This window comes from Rissa tridactyla, chromosome 2, assembly GCF_028500815.1.
Source record: "Rissa tridactyla isolate bRisTri1 chromosome 2, bRisTri1.patW.cur.20221130, whole genome shotgun sequence".
Lineage (NCBI taxonomy): Eukaryota > Metazoa > Chordata > Aves > Charadriiformes > Laridae > Rissa > Rissa tridactyla.
The window spans coordinates 37,809,233-37,827,428 of record NC_071467.1 but is presented as its reverse complement, the minus strand read 5'-3'; the positions used below and the strand labels follow the sequence as shown (position 1 = coordinate 37,827,428).

The 18,196-nt window shown below is 41.8% G+C and overlaps 1 protein-coding gene across 1 annotated transcript in view; it reads left to right on the top strand.

Annotated features, from left to right (window-relative positions):
• Positions 1 to 6,340: 6,340 nt before the first annotated feature.
• Positions 6,341 to 18,196, top strand: part of PREX2 (phosphatidylinositol-3,4,5-trisphosphate dependent Rac exchange factor 2) — a 186,678-nt gene continuing 174,822 nt past the window's right edge. Inside the window, exon 1 of the mRNA XM_054192997.1 lies at positions 6,341 to 6,626. Within this exon, the coding sequence (XP_054048972.1) occupies positions 6,486 to 6,626 (141 nt within the window). The 5' untranslated portion in view covers positions 6,341 to 6,485. The remainder of the gene's footprint in view (positions 6,627 to 18,196) is intronic.

The window sequence follows — 18,196 nt, the reverse complement described above, 5'->3', positions numbered from 1 at the left end:
TTTCTTTTGTTTGTTTGCTTTGGGCTTTCAATTGATTGGTATTTGAGGCTCCTATATCACTTCATACAGCAATTAAAGCAAGATAAAAAATTTTTTAACCTAATTAGTAGCCTTGCTTAATTTAAGATCAATTTAAGATTTTCAGCAAATATTGACAGTACCTTACACTGCACATGCAATGATTAGACAGATTGCTCATCAATTTTACCCTTCAAAAAAAGATGAAAAAAACTCTTATAAGTCATTGTACAACAGTAAGAATATTAAAATTAAAAAAAAATCAGCTTTTTGAACAGCAAAACAAAGATTTTGTTCAACGAAACATTTAATGTACTAACCTCTGAATAACAGAAGTGAGTCTTTGCACTTTGAAGGACAAAAGTTCCTTACTTAGATGTGATAAAATTACCTCTTGTATCAAAGGTATTTCAAGCTAAGTGAAAAAGTGCCTTCAAGTGGGTCCGCCCATCCTGCGCTCGCCAAGGTATAAAGGATGCCTGTGAAAGCCAGATACAGATGTGTCTGTCCTATAGCTTGTACCAGCTGATGAATCTGATGTTCTTTCCACCTGCTAAATACTGCAGAATAGTTGGGCGTGTTTATGTAACAGTTCAGCCGCTAGTGCTGGAAACGTATTGATGAGTTACTGTCCTCTGATTAACTATAAACAAACAAACACGCTCTTGTCTTTGAAGAACTCACTATCACAGCTAACATTTCTCCTGAAAGCTCATAATTAGATTCTTATTAGAAGATTGTTTTTTCTCTTTACTGTGAAGTAAACCAAATGGTAATTCATTACGCTTTCCCTCATATCAAATTTTGTTTTACTGTCTGTTATCCAAAAGCCAAAGAAGTGGTTGAGTTATTTTTCCGTCACTGTTTCCACATAAAGCCCTGCTCCTCAGTCTGTTTGGTTGCTCTCCAGAGCTCCCATAAGCAGATCAAAAAAGGTGTTTTAATTGATCAGTTATGGTTTCGCTCCCATGGAGAATCCAGAGTGATATAAATCTGGCTAGCAACATGAAAGACCTTGTATACTCTGAAGTTAATTTGTTTTATTTCTCACTAACATATGGGAGGGTTTTTTTGAGATTACTTGTGTAAATTGTATTCAGCTTATTTCAGCTTGCATGGTTGATAATTAATTTTGTTTCAGTTTCCTATCAGCTTTTAAAAAGGCTGCTAAATGTCTCCTGTGAAGAAGCTGTAATCAGATGTCCTCTTGAAATTGGAGTAACTGTCCACAGCTGTCCATTCTGTCCTTCTGATTAGCTATTACATAAGGTGAGGTTTTAGTTTAAAAAGCTTTCATCAAGATACACTAAACTGGTGTTGAACCTAGTGGAGATCATTTTTACTTTGTCATGCTGGCTCCATGTAAGGTCAATTTCTTCCTGAACTAATTAGAGTTTCTTGAAGAGATCTTGCCATGCATTTGTGTTAGTTCATGTTCTTTTAACACCAATTTAAATTCAAAAGGTATGTGAACTAACTCTGTTCCTGTCTTGAGGTTCTGGAGGTATGCTGGCTCATGCTACAGAGCCTTCTGAAGAAAAACCATTTGTAGTGATCACTTGCCATTAGAAGACTTAGGTGGCTTCTTGCTGCAGGATTTCTTAAAGGTACAATTGATTCCTGTAGGGGAAGTCAAATACACTCCTTCAAGTGAATTATAAATCGCCCCTTTTCTTAAGAGTTATAATCTATATATATCCTTTTAGATTTATTTTTGGATAAATCAGATTTGGATCATACAGTAGTTCTTTACGTGCTAAGTAAAGCTGAACGTTAAGATTTTGTTTGCTACGGATGTTTGCTGTGTCTCTTGTGCTGGAGGGAATAAAATGGTTGAAAGCCTTGCAGATGGATATGCACCATTATTAGAGGCTTGTGTAAAAACTGTGTGTTGAAGTCCAGTGCACTCATACTTGGAAAGTAATATTTTAGCAGTTTGGAGAAAAAATGTTTGGTTTTTTGGGGGGGACCAGCTGGTATTCAGAATACCTGCAGAAATCTTTTGATTATATGAGCTCCCTGTAAGCATTATGTTCATGATTATGTTATGTTGCCTCCACAAACTTACGGTGCTTGGGGCCATTGAAATGTCTTTATGGTTAAAGCACCTTCATCTTCCTTCAAAAATGCCATAAGGGAAGATTACAGAACTGATCACTTTGGTCCATTCTACACAAATAATGACTTCTCTTTAAAACCTGTGGCTGCAAAGTGTGTTTGGTGTAAACTCGGTGGTGAACGAGCAGACAGCAATGTGTCAAAAGTCAACTCCTCGATTTACTCACCCTCCAACGCTTCATACCAGTTTACAGTTAGTCTCATACATATTAACCTTTTCATTGCTCAGTATGGTATTAGAGCCACCTGTAAACAAAGTGGTTTTATTCAGGTAAAGTGTTGATATCAAAATCAATGTTATCAAATCAGATGGGTCTCTTAAGAATTCTTACATGTTTTCTTTTTAAATTCTGGTATTGAAGATTGCTACAGGCAAATGGGTAGTTTTAGCTTTGACAGCCATATCTGCATTGCATGGATGGTTTAGGCTGGCTAGAGTGGGAGAAACTGCTGCATTATTAGTATTGCCTGAGAAAAGGGCCCCCCGGTAGTGTTTTCTGCAAGGGGAGTAGAAATTACTGGATTGTGTTAGTCTGTTCCTGTTTTTCGTACTTCAGGAAAACTAACATTGGAGAGAGAAAAGTCTTCAGCGTTGGTGAGAAGCCTGCGAAGTAAGCTATCCCATCTATTGATCCAGCTTCAGAAAGATATTTCAGCTTTCTCTGAAAAGAAGACAATTTTAAATTCCCAGCTGAACTGAAGAGTCCTTTACAGTTCTGTGATACAAGATAATATGCCCTGCAGAACATTTGATTTTGATTCACATGTGATACTGGAGCTGTTTTGCACTGACACCCATCGTTCAGTGGAAACACAGAAACATATCCATGTGGTTTTCCCAGAATACACAAGTGTCATGGCAGATCGTTGAACTTAATTACTACCATCTGTCATGGATAGGGGTTTTAATATCTGGAAAATTGTTTCAGGTCATCAGATAGGACCGTGAAGATGATTAAGGCAATGGAGGATCTTCCATACGAGGAGAGACTGAGAGAGCTGGAACTCTTCGGCCTGGAGAGGAGAAGGTTCATACGCAATCTTATCAATGTTTCTAAATGCTTGACAGGAGGGAATGAAGAAGAGGGAGCCAGACTCTTCTCAGTAGCGCCTGCTGACCGGATAAAAGGCAAGGAGCACACATTAAAAAACCATGAAATTCCATTTGAACACAAGAGAAAACTTTTTTTTTTTTTTTTTTAGCTGTAGAACACTGGTCAAACATTAGCACAGGTTTCCCAGAGAGGCTGTGGAGTCTCCATCTGTGGAGATACTCAAAACCTGGCTGGACCTGCAACCTGTCCTCTTGTCCTGGGCAGCCTGCTGTAGGTGAACTTGCTTGAGCAGGTGGGGTGGAATAGATGATGTTGAGAGGTCCCATCCATCCCCAATTATGTGATTTTTGTGAAAGACCAAAAGCTGTGTGGTGCCATATTTTTTCAACAGGACTCTTTAAATAGAGTTCAAATTTGGGCCTTAAGTACCCTTGGACTGAAATAGTTCTTATTGCATTCCGAAGTTATAGAATCCCATGGGAACAATCGGATTGTTGCAGCTTCTCCAAACCTGTGGCTTTCTCCGTAGGGAGCAAGAATTGCTGTCTCTCACATGCTAGCATAATCAATATACTGTTTTACATAACTTGTTTTTGTATTTAAGACAGGTAGCGCTATTTACTAGTCAGGTCTCCTGATACATCGCAGTGTAAAATCTGCTCTTTATTTGCTTAAAACATTTTGCTTGGGCTGAATTTTTTCATCTTGTGTGTATTCTCTACCTTTCTTTTGGTTTATTCTTTTTTCTCCTAATTTTGTTCTAGTGAAAACTACAGGTGGAGCAATTCAGCTTTTTCCTGAAGCGAGGGGGAAAAGAGTAATTTGCCCTTGTCTTTAGTACTTCAAGCAGGTTGTCAGGAAAATTGGCTAAGCTTGTATGCACGTATGTTTTCCATAGATTGTGTCTGGTACTTAGAACTACTTTTCCTCTCATTGCACATGTGAGTCATAAAAATCTCTTCAGTGTTGTCAGTTGTGCTTTTGCTGGCCCAAATAGCCGGAGCTGCCTGCCTGAATGAACGAAGGAGCAAGAATCAGTTGTGTGAGGACAACAGGAGTGTAAACCGGGACAAGGATCGCTTGGGCTTTAAGGTCTCCCGGTGATGAGATGACAAACCTTTGAAGGGAAGGGATTCTTATTGCTGTACATGATGAGGGAAAAAAAGACAGCAAGTTGCTGCTCCTGCCTCTTTTAGACCTTGGTCTGTGAAGGTGGGTTGTGAAAACTGATGGCACACGGCTGAAGCCAAGAACAAAGGGGAATGTCCAAAATCAGAAAGTGTAGTGGTCCCTTATTTCTATAGTCCCAAAGGAAAGAGAAGGTGCTTGCTGACAGGAAGGTTAACTAGTTTGAGGCATCTGGCTATGACTGCCTGAGAAAGGCACCTGCATATGTTTAGGAGTGGGAAAGCAATAACATGGTCTCCAGTCCTCCATGGTCTCTCTGCTCCAGTGGTCTCAGACCCGTTTTCTGGTTATCACTTTTTTTTTCCTTTTTTTTTTTTTTCCCCACTATAGCATCAGCTTCCTCAGTGATAGTACAAGCAAGTAGGAAGCACTTCATCTCTTCCACAGGATCACGGCAGGTGCTACAGAGCTTTGGGACTTTGATTCTTTGCCTCACTGGTGAAACCCACCCAAGAGGTTGAAAAGGTTTGTAGCTGTGAGGTCCTTAAAAACATGAAGTTCAGAATTTGTGAAAAATCTCTGTCTGTTTTTGGAATGGGTGTCCCAAACCAGTGTCCCACTGAGGGAAGAGCTACACTTCGAGGTTTGTAGGCAAGCTTGCAGGCTAGTCTGCATGAGCGTAAATGGCTGAGCAGGATACAGGCAGCAGACCCAGTCCCAACAACTGCTGGACTGAAGGAGCTGTGTATGCTTGGGAAGGGCGGGAAGGCAGGGAAGTAGGACGCATTCAGGGAAACAGGCTTTTTTACTTCAGCTCTTTGAGAAACATCTCGTGGGAACTGTATTCTCTATTTCCCAATAGATGTCTGAGGCAGACAGCTAGATGATGTCCAGTTATCTGAACACGAATGCCTTTGCTTATTCTCTCCCAGTAAGGACCACTCTTGCTGCCTCAGCTTGTACTGCGGCTGTAGAAGAGTTTTACACCCTGGTTTCCATTTTATCCCTTCCTTTTAGGATGTTGCAGGTTGAGAATGTTACTTTGATATGGAATCTTGAAGTTGAAGACTTAGATTTTCTTTCCAGTCACAGATCGAAGAGGTAGCCAGAGAAATCTTCAGCTTTCAACAGTAGTCTCAAAATTCACATGACATATTTAAGTTTTCAAGAAATCTGTTTCTCTTGTACTGAGTAGCTATATGCTTTTTGCTGACTGTTTGAAAAGGTTACTGAAGTCTTTTTTTTACTCTTGTAACGTATCCTGCAAATCTGAACTTCCAATGCAGACAGGAAAACTATATAACCTGAGGATTTTATATCACTTTTTTTTCAATAAACAAACAAACAAAAAACTTTAAAAAACCCTATCTTGGAGGAACTTTTCTGTATCTATTGTAGAATATACTGTTTGTACCTGCTTAGCAGATGCACGTGCTTAGCTGTGCGTGTTTGTTCAGAAGAATACCAAAGCCCGTATTTGTAATACACCTCAGTTGTGATATAGGTTGTAATACACGTCTGGGGGGAAGGTGTGGAAGGGGAAGTTGACATGGCTCTTTCGCTGATGATTAAACCAAAACAAAACCAACTGCTGATTCCCTGGCCAGCCAGCTTGCCGGGACATTTTTATAATTCTTGTGCTGTGTTGTTGGAGATCTCCAATTAGCCTCAAACTGCAGCTCGCAGCTTGTGTGTGAAACAGGCAGCTGCTGGCACGCAATCTTCCCTGAAGTTGTTTCCTTTCCTTTTTCCTGAGATTTAGCGAAGGGGAGCGGGGGGGGGGGGGGGGGGGGGGGGGAGGGTTTGGAGTCACATGGATACAAAGCTTTTGATTAATGTCCAAGTCTGTGCTGCTGCTGTGGAGGCTTTCCAACCTCTCAGCTAACAGGGCGAGCTGGGAACCAGTGACCGCTCGCTTCCTCCAGGCTGTGTCCCCTTCCTGACGGGAAAAGGAGGACGGCACTGGGCTGGCTCCTCGCCTCCGGACCTCGGGCCGCGGCTGGAGCTGGGTGAGAAGGGGGCTGAGAAGCTGGGGACCGGCCGGAGCCCGGCCCCGCTATGTAACTTCAGCGGGGTCTTTTGTTGTCCTTGTCCGCAGCGCAGCGCCGGGGCGCTCCGGCGGGGAAAGGCGGCGGGCTGGCAGCACCGCTCCTGCTTGGCCGCACCATGACAGAGGAAAGCAAAGGGGAAGGCAAGGGGGAAAGCGGGAAGGACTTGGAGAAGCAGCTTCGCCTGCGCGTCTGCGTGCTCAACGAGCTGCTCAAGACCGAGCGGGACTACGTGGGCACTCTGGAGTTCCTGGTGTCGGTGAGCGGAGGGGGCGCCGAGCCGAGCCGAGCCGGGGCGGGGGAGGCTGGCCCCGCCGGCAGGGGGTTTGCCGGCCCGAGCCGTGCGGGGCGGCCGCTTCTGCTCGTAAGGGAGGGAGAAGTAACAGGTTTTGAAATGGCTGGGGAGGAGTCGTGTGTTTACCGCCCTCCTCGGAGAGCCGGCACTGGTGATCTCGCTCCTCCGGGCACGGAGGGTGAGGGGGGTATGTGTGGGATGCGTTTGGGTTCGGGGGTGCCGCGGGTGTGGGGGCTGGCGTTCGTGGCAGGGCGCCCGCTGTTCCGTGGCTTGAGATCGCCCGTGAAGCGCAGCGGTGGCGGGGGGGACACGGTGCGTGTGTGCGCGCTGGTGCGCAGCAGCTGCTTGGCATTAAAGCCACATGTGGCATTCACCTCCTGCCTTGTGATACAGGGGTCAGCTGGGAGGAGGCAGCGTGTTCTGGTGAGAGTGGTGTTGCAGCAGTTCTAGCTTCCTTCTGCATCCGACTGTTGATAAGTTTAGTTGTGCCAGGTAACACCCTAATCACAAAGGCAGGAGTTCTCACTCTCTCAAAAAGCCAGCGTGACAAATTATTACAGAACAGATGTGGGCAGTGTTTCGTTTGCGCATAGGATCACTTTTTGGAGCCTGTTGAGATAAGTACGTCCAAATCAGCTGCTTAAGTTTGCAAAAGACTTCACAGTAGCCCCCTCATATTTTTCTCTCCTCCCCGTCCCACCAAAGAGGGGAAATCCTTCAAACTGCAAACTTCCTGCTTTGCTGCCTTCAGATCTGTGAACTTTCTGCTTATTATCATGAAAGAGGAAATTCTCAACTTGGCTGTGACAGGGCGAATAAAAGCACAGACACTGGAGTGAAATAAGATCTACAGAGTAGCTTATTTTCTTCATATGTTTATCCTCAACAGAACCATGAAAAATAGTAAATGGTCCAACGTGTCTTCTATTTTTTGAAAATAAAAAAAAAAAGTTTAACATGTATGTTGTGAGAAAGTAGCTGTGCAACTGTTTTACTTACTTCCATTTAACAGTCAGATTTTACCAATTCTAAAAAAAATCTGTCCTAAAGGCATGTTCTTCAATATTTTATCTTAAGCCCCAAATTTGGTGTACGTCAAAGTCTTAGGTCATTTCAGCAAATTTAAAGAATTTGTAACATCTTTAGCTTTGGACTCTACATTTTAAGGCATAATGGATATTGGTGTTAAAGCAGTAAGTGCTCAGCTCCTTCTAAGGAGCAGACTGTACGTATTTCAAGTTGCATCCAAATATTGAGTTCGGTAATAAGTCTTTTGGCATTTGGGTCAAGGTGCTCTAAATAAATCATATAGAGAAAGGGAGGTGGGCTGGAGTTAAATACCTGGTTCTACGTCAAGTATTTCATATTCATTAACAGCTGTGAACAAGATTCAAGTGACAGGTCAGAGATGTGAATCCTTCACGGGGAAATGTCATGCATTTTAGCTGTGCCTCGGCCTTGGTTTGAGGGAACAACTTCGGAGCTTTTCTTTGGCCTACTTCCTTGGACTGCTGTTGAGAGCAGCTGTGGTGGTGGATTTATGAGGGCCACTGACTAAGGCCAGCCTGGAGACCATCACATATATTTTATATAAGCCATCAAAAGCATTATGTACTCATTCCTATTGTTACTCCTTGATCTGGAGGGTAGATCCCCTCATTTAGGTGTCCTAGGCTTATGGTTTCCTTTCTTTTTCTTAAAACCATTATCAGTCCCAGGACCAGCTCTTCTAACATACAAACACTATCCCAGCTTACTTTGTTTCACATCATGAGGTGGTCTTGGGGCACACAGGCTGGGTTGCTTTTGGATGGAAGTGAACCGAAAGGTTTTCTGTAGGAGCACATAGAATCATAGAATGTGTTGGGTTGGAAGGGACTCTAAAGGTCATCTAGTCCAAATCCCCTGCAGTAAGCAGGGACATCTTTAGCTAGATCAGATTGCTCAGAGCCTCATCAAGCCTGGCCTTGAATGTCTCCAGGGATGGGGCCTCCACCACCTCTCTGGGCAACCTTTTCTGGTGTCTCACCACCTTTACTGTAAAGAACTTCTTCCTCATGTCTAATCTAAACCTACCCTGCTCTAGTTTAAAACCATTGCCCCTTGTCCTATCACTATGTGCCCTTGCAAACAGCCCCTCCCCAGCTTTCTTGTAGACCCCCTTCAGGTACTGGGAGGCTGCTATAAGGTCTCCCCGGAGCCTTCTCTTCTCCAGGCTGAACAACCCCAACTCTCTCAGCCTGTCCTCACAGGAGAGGTGCTCCAGCCCTCTGATCATCCTCGTGTCCCTCCTCTGGACCCACTCCAAGAGGTCCATGTCCTTCTTGTGCTGAGGGCTTCAGAGCTGGACACAGTACTGCACACATCCTAATGCGTGGGCAGTTCCCAGGACTAGACTAGACCTAGTCTGAAATGACATCCCAGCACTGACTATTTCTCTGTCCAAACCCTATCCTATTTTCCAGGATGTCTTCTTAAAGTAGAAGCAGCCCAAGGGGTTGAAGTTCCAATAAAAGGTAAAAGTTAGGCTTCTGGGTCACCTCAACACTGTCAGTGGAGCTCATTGTGGTGGAAACCATGTTTCCTTTATGATTGAGAAGCTGAAGCCATTTATAGTCTTCCTAACAGTTTGCACAGAGTACCTGCACTGCAGTTAATAGGAACAGAGTATTCGCTTAGATAAATGAAAAAATAACCCTGTTGTTTCAAGGTTAGAGCCTATTTCTTCTGTGGGGTTACAGAATGTAATCTTTTATGATGTGTATGGAAAAGTACATTAGCCCTTGTTGTAGCAGTGGCGGGCAAGAGAGGACCCATTTGGACTGCAGTTGCTGTTTTGTGTATATGCCCCATTGAGGAGGCAATTAAATTAAGGAACAGAAAAAAATTAATTTTCTTCAGTTGATTATTCTTTTGTGGGAAAGGGGCAGAACGTAAGTGGGATTTGTGTGGAAGCATAACCTACATCACACCGCACCTAACTCATTTTCCTGAGTGCTTCATGAGATCTTGTGAAGTGAATTGGTAATGTGCGCGACCCCTTCGGCTGAGGCAAAATTACACTGTCACAATGGGCAGTATGTAATACAGACAGGGGTGGAAGCGAAGCCTGAGCCTGATTTATGAGACTAGTGGGAGGAGGAGACTGCTGTGGCTGATGCAGTCATGCTGGGGAGATGGGGCTTTGCCTGGTAGCCAGCTTGTGGCTGCCTGGAGAATGAAGAGATTATAAGGAGGAAGTGACTTTGCTGCTGTGTGTCAACATGGGAAGTGCTTTGCTTCTACTGGAAGCTTTGCTTTGCTCCTACACTGGAAATATGTTCATTACATGTTAGATTTATTTAGATTCTTCAGATTATACTGGAATTAAAGAGCTTCTCACTGAGGACAAATTTCTGGTTGGTTATTTACAGTATTTGTGTTCCCCTACTCCTCTGTGATTCTTCATCCTCCACTGACCGTCAGTGTAGTGAGAAGCAGCTTGGTTTGTGTATTCTGCCAAAAGTTTAGACAAGGTTTTAAATACAGGTTTATACAAGGTTATTAAGTACAAAGCAGAAGGTTTAATATATTAATTATTTTATTAGATAGATGTAGCCAAGTAGTCATTCCCATGTGACTTCATTCACCTCTTCTTTTTGGCTTTATGCTGTGTAAATACAGTATATTGCTTTTAATCTGCACTCATCACAGACCAAATCTGAGTGGAAAGGTCTGGTTGTGTCAATATTATTCTTTTGGATCTCCTGAATCTGCCACTAATAAACTATAGTAGCACAGTATGTTGAGACATGAGTAATAGTGAGCAATAACAATTTTGGGCCCATTTGAGTGAGGTATGTAAACATACGTGAGGTGGATAAACTGAAGTCCACCAGTAGTCCCAGCAATGTCGGAGGGAGGAGGCATGCACAGGAAATTATGAAGAAAGGCTTAAACTTCTCCTTCAGACATTTCATTATAACATTTGGAGTGTCATTGCAATACCAGAGTTTTTGTTCTTTGAAAACTGTATCTAGAGATGGAGGTGGATTTTGTTTGGTTTTTTTCATTTTTTTTTTTCTGTTACAAACTATTGATACTGGCTAAATTAGCAATTGGGATTTTTCTGCTGCTGGGTGATCTCTCTGGGGATCATATCATCTTCCTATGGTGAAGTCTTTGTTTTCCAACAAAAGAGAAGTTGTACTTGCAAGGATAGAGGAGGAGAATCTTTTTTTTTTTTTTTTTTTTTTTTTTTTTTACCAAAATGTACTTTCTGGAGGGGAGAGAAAACAACAATTGGTGAATATTCAATCCGTCTAAAATAATTAAGTGTTATCCAACTGTGTAGCTCAATTAATATTACTTTGAGTGTTCATGGTAAAGGTGTTTTAAGAAAAATTTGTGACTTTATCAACAGGTACCTTATCTACTTCATTTTTTACAGCAAATGAGAAAGCGTGTATATTTACTGTGCTCTGTGTAAACATATTGAAAATTTCCTATTTTGCTCTATAAGCACAATTAGCTAGCTAGAGTAAAACTACATAAACTTTTCCAAGATTCTGATTGGCCCATGATTTTATGCTGGGGAATATATTTGACTTTTTAATGAATGTTTTAAAAAATAAGTTTCTTTTTTTTTAAATTCATGTAATGTTTTCAGGTAAGGTTTCATTTACTGTATATATCAGGGTACTCACCCGAACTTTCAACATAGCAGTGGTAAAGACACCAGTAAAACTGTGGATAGAAGTTGCTGAGAAATTAATAAGTATTTAATAGTAAATAGTTGCCATAAAGTGGCTGGCGTAACTTGGTGTAAGGCTTAGTTTTTATGATTGTGCTTTCCACTGACTGTTTGGCCAGTAAAGGCAAACGAAAACATGAAGAACTTTAGGATGCAGGTACACTGCAGGGAAATAGGCTACATACAAGAGTAGGTAAATATATATATAATAAATATAGATGTATTAAAAATATATATATATAGGTGTATATATAAATAAAAATATAAATGTGTATATATATTTTTGGGAAATAAATTTTACTTTGGAATAGGAATTGGATATGTAATAGATCTGCTACACTTGGTACTTCAGGGGATATCCATGGAAGTAGAGTTTATTTTTCTATGACAGGGATTGTTTTTCTGGTGCAGTTTCATGTTCTGACAAATTTGACGTTGATGGGAATAGAAGCAGATGTTGGCACTTGTGTAGGCCTTCCAAAACCCCGCGGCCTCAGCTGGGGTGACTAGTTAGATCCTGAAGCAGCTGGGGGAAAAAACAAAGCTAGTTTATTATGTAGACTACAGCATGGTTTACAGAGTCTCTTCTGTGAATATATCTCAGTTTGATTCCATTAGATCCTACTGTACTGTCTTCTCCCTTCTCTTCTGCTTGCACTAAAGTGAAAAAAGCGTTCATTTTCTTTAAATGTGTGCCCTGTTAAGAGAAGCCGAATCCTTGCTTTTCAACGGGCATAAAGAGATTTTTGTTAAAGTTTATTGCCCGGCCTTCTCAGTGGCTGTGTGACTCCTCAGGATCTGCATTTCCCTGCCACACTGAGCCTTTCCTTTCTTTTGACTCAATAGGTATTTCTCTGATTGTTGAGAAGACTAATTAGTTGGACAGTGATTAATAGTAGTTGAGACTCCAGGAAAACTGTAGTCAAATTTGGTGTTACTAACCCTGACCAGCAATAGAGGATTCGTGTCCTGGATTGAAACTCCTGAAATGGTTATACTAGACGATGAAATTCAGTGTTGGGCCTTCCACAAAAGAACTGTTTTTAAATTATCTTTTATGGCTGTAGTTTGATACAGTAACACTGTGTGTGTGTTGGTTTTGTGTGTATGTGTATCTATCATAGAATAGCTCAACTTGGAAGGGACCCATAATGATCATCAAGTCCGACACCCTAAGTATGTTGTATGTATATCTCAATTACAGTAATGATTAGTGACTTCATAATGGTTTGCATAATTACATTTATATTTTATAAAAGGGATTTAAATGAATGGAAGGGAAGGGTTTTAGCTGGCTGCATTTTTTGATAAGGTTATGTGATTTCCTTTCTCTTCAGGAAAAGAAAAACAACATTCTATGGCTACTTCATCATAAAAAGTCAAAAGGAAGTGCAAACACAATTACCATAGAAAGTCAATATCTTTTCCATTCACTTCCAATTTCTGCTGTTTTTAACTTGCTTAAGCGTTACAAAAAATCTGAATGTGGTATTCTATTCTTATTTGGCTTCACTTGGCTATATCAATAGCGCCACCTGTGATCTTTATCAGAGTGAGGGTAACTGTTTAAAGCTGTTTATTTCTTTGTAACCCGCACCCCCAAGGTTGAATGCTTGCTTTATGGAGTGGATTAGCAAGAAAGATAATGCCCATCTCTACTAGCTGAGCACAGAGTTCATACAAGGTATGAGAATGGCGAAAAGCAGGGTTTTTTTGGAAGGATTTTCAAGCCATGTCTTACCTTGTTTGGAAGCGTAAAGGAATTTTACTGCACTATACTCTAGGGAGATGTTTCATACTTTTCAATGGATTTCCTCTTATTGCTCTCAGATGTACTTAGACTATATTTTGAAAAGATGCTCTTTAAGAAAAAAAAAGGTGTTTTGTTTAGCTGTTCAGTGAAAAGTCTAAAATATGGAAAGGAGACTCTCTGTTTCATAGCATTTAGGAAACTTTTCTGTTCATAAGACTTACTGTAGACTAAGATGTATGTCGAGCACTGCGTTCAGTTTTGGGCCCCTCGCTACAAGAGGGACATTGAGGTGTTGGAGCGTGTCCAGAGAAGGGCTACAAAGCTGGTGAGGGGTCTGGAGGACAAACCTTATGAAGAACCACTGAGGGAGCTGGGGTTGTTTAGCTTGGAGAAGAGGAGGCTGAGGGGAGACCTTATCACCCTCTACAACTACCTGAAAGGAGGTTGTAGAGAGATGGGGGCTGACCTCTTCTCCCTGGTGACAAGTGATAGGACGAGGGGAAACGGGTTCAAGTTACATCAGAGGAGGTTTAGATTGGATATTAGGAAACATTTTTTCACTGAAAGGGTTATTAAACATTGGAATAGGCTGCCCAGGGAGGTGGTGGATTCACCATCCCTGGAGGTGTTTAAAAAAAGGGTAGATGGGGCACTTAGGGACATGGTTTAGAAGTGGCTCTTGTCAGGGTAGGTTAAAGGTTGGACTTGATGATCTTAAAGGTCCCTTCCTACCTCAACAATTCTATGATTCTATGTATCATGCTGAAGACCATGATATGCTTAGGGGTGTTGTACAAGTTCTTGATTTATCTGTATTTATAAATATCATTGTATTTGCAGTGTTCCAGTTATTCCTTTGCTCTGCCTTATAGCTCAGTCTTAACTCTCCTGCCGCATATGTTTCATAAGTTTGCAATGTGAGCTGCCGATTTAGAAGAGACTATTTGGAGGGGACTGTCAGTCAATATGTCCAGACTTAAGTTGCTCTATGCAGCCTAATGCTGTTGAATAGTATGCTGTTTGCAGTGATTTCAAATATTTATGGAGACATATTTTTCAACCCTCTTCAGTAGTAATTTTTGTCACCATTCTAAAACACCAAGTGCTTTGAAACTACGCATTACAAGCTTGGTTTGTATTTTTTTGGTAGAGTTATAGTGAAGAACGATTTTGTCAAAGCAGAGGAATTCAAGCTTAGTAACAGTGTTACACTATAGGAGGAACTGAGTAGTTCTTCACCGTGGAAACCAAAAGGAACTGTATTTTGGCCAAAAAAACCAAATCCAAACTGGCTATAGTTGACCCAAGATACCGATGGGGGCAACTTGCCAGCCTGTAGAAGGCTATAACCATGTGTCTATGTTAAGTATATGTCGCTGTTTGGAAAGGAACTGGGTTACCCATGAATCGGGTACAGACTTGAATAATTAGGATAATTTAGGTTCTACCTTTTTATTTAAGTATCTTGAATAATTTTGCGTACTTACGTACTAATGCATTTTTTTTCCAGTAATTTTGTTTAACTATTTTTGGTTTAATTCTAAAGTGCATGCATATTGGTTCAGTTTTCTGTTTTAGACTGAGCAGGATTGTCCCTGTCTTTGGTGAATAGATTGTGTGTGTTGGTGTGGGGCTTGAGAGCTTAGGGACATGCTACTCAGGAGAAGTATAAAGACATGCAAGACTGGAGATAGCAAAGGCAAAGCTCAGCTGGCATTGAAATTAGGAATGTGAAGGGCAGCACAAAGGACTTCCATAAGTACATTGGTAGCAAAAGGAAAATGTGTGCCTACAGCTCAGTGGGGCAGGGTGCCTTGTGAAAAGGGGACATGGAAAAGGCTGAGGTATGACTTTGAAAACACAAATGTCTAACCTAGCTTCAGGAAGGTCAGGGAAGAGGATCTGGGGAAGTGCGAGCTCATCAGCCTCACCTCAGTTCGTGGGGAGGTGATGCAGTGAATCATCTTCAAAACCATTTCCATGCAGCTGATGGAAAAGAAAGTGATTGGAAGCAGCCTCTGGGGGTTTACCAAGGGTGAATCATGCCTGACCAACCTGATTGCCTTCTATGAGAAGATGACTGGTTCAGGGAACTTGGCGAGAGCTATGGATATTGTCTACCTTGATTCAACCAGAGTCTTTGGCATGGTCTGACATAGTATCCTGACATCCAGATCTCATCAATTTGAACTGGATAAATAGACAATAAGGTGGGTGGGAAACTGATGGATCTGTTAGACTCAAGGGACAGTTGTCAACAGCAAAAACCACGTAACTGGTGGCCAGTTATGAGCAGTGTCCCTCAAAAACCAATGTCTTCAGTAATGTCCTGAATGGTGGGATAGGAAGGTGCAATTTCAGCAGAGGGGTCTCAAGAGGGTGGAGTACTGAGTACTGACAGGAGCCTCATGAAGTTCAGTGAAGGCAAACGCAGAGTCCTGCACCTGGGATGGAATAATGCTATGCACCAGTATGGGCTGGGGCCCATGAAGCAGCTTTACGGAGAGGGCTCTGGCAGCGCTTGTGGACAAGGACTGGAACACGAGTCAGCATTGCACCCTTGCGGTGCAGAAAACAGTCAGCATCCTGGGCTATTTTAGCAATGGTGTCACCAGGAAGTTAAGGGAAGTGATTCTTCACTCTCTACTCTAGAGCTGTGGGGCCTTTGTGGCCCTAACTTTGGGCTTCCTAGTTCAAGAAATAAATTTGTGTACTAGAGCAAGTCCAGTGGAGGACCAGGAAGGTGATGAGGTGCATGGAGCATATTACTTGCAAAAAGAGGCTGAGAGAACAAGGTTTCTTTGACCTCAAGAAAAGAAGTCTTAGTGAAATTTTTATTGTTGTCTGCATCTCCCTGATGGGTGGTTATGGAGAAGAAGAAGCCGCAGTCCTCACGAAGGTGCACAGTGGAAGAAGGAGAGGAAACCGAAAATGGGAAATTCCAATTCAATGTGAGAGAAAAAAAATATTGTTTGCTATGAGGATGGTTGAAAATTGGAACAGGTTGCCCAGAGGCTGTAGAATACCTATATTTTATTCAAAGCTCGACTTCGACTGGACAACCAGTTCTAGTTGACACTGGTTTGCTCAAGCAGTTGGGCTAAATGACCTCTGAAGGTCCCTTGCAACCTATATGACTCATCAGTTTTGCAATTTATTGATATGATGGGGAAAAAGGCAGGCTGTCTTGAAGTTTCAACTCTTCAGGAGAGCAAATTTTTTCAGGGTTGCACCTCTACTTGGTTTCCTCTGTCCTCTGAAATTGCAATGCAAATGGCCAGGCTGTACTGTTCAGCAAACAAATATTCAAAATCCAAGAGGAAACTCAGATACACAGATATTTTTTCCACTATATTATATTTGATCAGGAAATAGATAACCTGTCCCTTCTGTAATATTTTCTATTTAGAGATCTCTCAGTGCACTGCTGTAATTAATAAATCAAATCTGAGTAGTTCTACAAACGCGAAACTTAGAGACAGATCTTGATTTTTGGGTCCCCGTGGAAGTCTGTGGCAGAGCCAAAAATATAATCTGATGTCTTGATTCCCAGTTCAGTACTCTGACAGCAAAACAGTCCTTTCCCTTTATATGTAATTGATGATAGAAGAATGGCTGTCTACTTAAAATGTCTGAGGAACTGCAAGGATAATTCTTCAAAGCCAGCTTCATTTTGTGCAAGCTTTATTGCTCCTGTCATTCTCTCATAGGCTGTTCACAGCTGAAGTTATCCTGTTGTAGGGACAGAACGGAGATATTAGGGGTTGACACTTACTTTAGGTCCCATGAGACCTCCCTGAGATTCTCTTTTTTGCTTATGGCAGCCTGTCTGCCAGGTCATCTGGCATACCTCGTGAGCTTTCAAGTTCAAGGCTGAACAGCATGAATTTACTGTAGGGGAATGGGTAGGAGAAGCAGCTAGAACTGAAGAGCAATGGAGAGAACAGTAATAAGATGTAGGAGGGTGGCTTGCTTTATTTCAATGTTATTTGTGTGATGCAGGCTCCCTGAAAATTGGTAATATCTTGCTGAGTGGAACAGAGTAAATAATGCACTCCTTGACCTTCCTAGGCCACTTCAAAATGAAATTTGGCTGTAGCTGCTGCTATTTACTCCTGAAGTTTAAGTACATTATATGTATTCGTACGTTTGCTTTTTAAATACAGTTTTGCCTATTATAACAGCTATAGCAAGTGACCAGTATCAACTGGTAAGTGACTTTGTATTAAATACTTTTTTATTTTTTGCCCTGTGAAATATGCGGTTAATTTCTCAAACTGTTTAAATGGATTCATTCCTAGAGGGATGGATGGATGGATGTGTTCCTACATGTTAACTCAACAATCCCAGCTTCCTTATGCCAAAATCAAACGTGATGTGAGAGAGGAGCATCAGTGGAGACAGGGCTCTCTCAGACAAGTCTTGGAAAATAACGTGTTGCCCTACCTGGTATCCATGTTAGTAACGTGTTACAGGCAACCTCAGCAGGAATGTGGTAATGTATTGGAGAGCTGAGTTGCTTGAGGTGTATGCTTCATGTCTTCTGTAATGTTTAAAGATGAGGTGTTAAGAGCTCATCAGGGGTATAAATTGATTTGAATAGCGTGGATTAGGCAAGACTAATCAGCTGCCAGGCTGAATGGAAAAGGAGAAAGAGGCTGCAAACATGGAGAATATCTAGGCCAGGAAGAGTTATCCATGAGATTCATGCAGTTAATTCTTATTGTAGCTGGTTAGGTGTGAGCTGGGCGATGGGAAATTCTCTGTACTTGGGACTTCAGCCTCTTGATAGATAATAAAGATGCTTTTATTTGCATCACAAGAAGCAATCGGGAAAATATAATTGGGTAATGGCTAGTCAAAGCTTAAAGGCTGGCCAGGTCTGTCTGGCTGAGGGACAATGACCAGTCTCATGTACTCAGCAGTCTGAGAAACAGTTCTGAAGGTGACACTTGGAATATATGTGTGGCTGTGATCTTTGAGTCCCCAGATGAAATAGCCGGGCATATTTCAGGAACTGTAAGTCAGAAAGGCTAAACTACAAGAGTT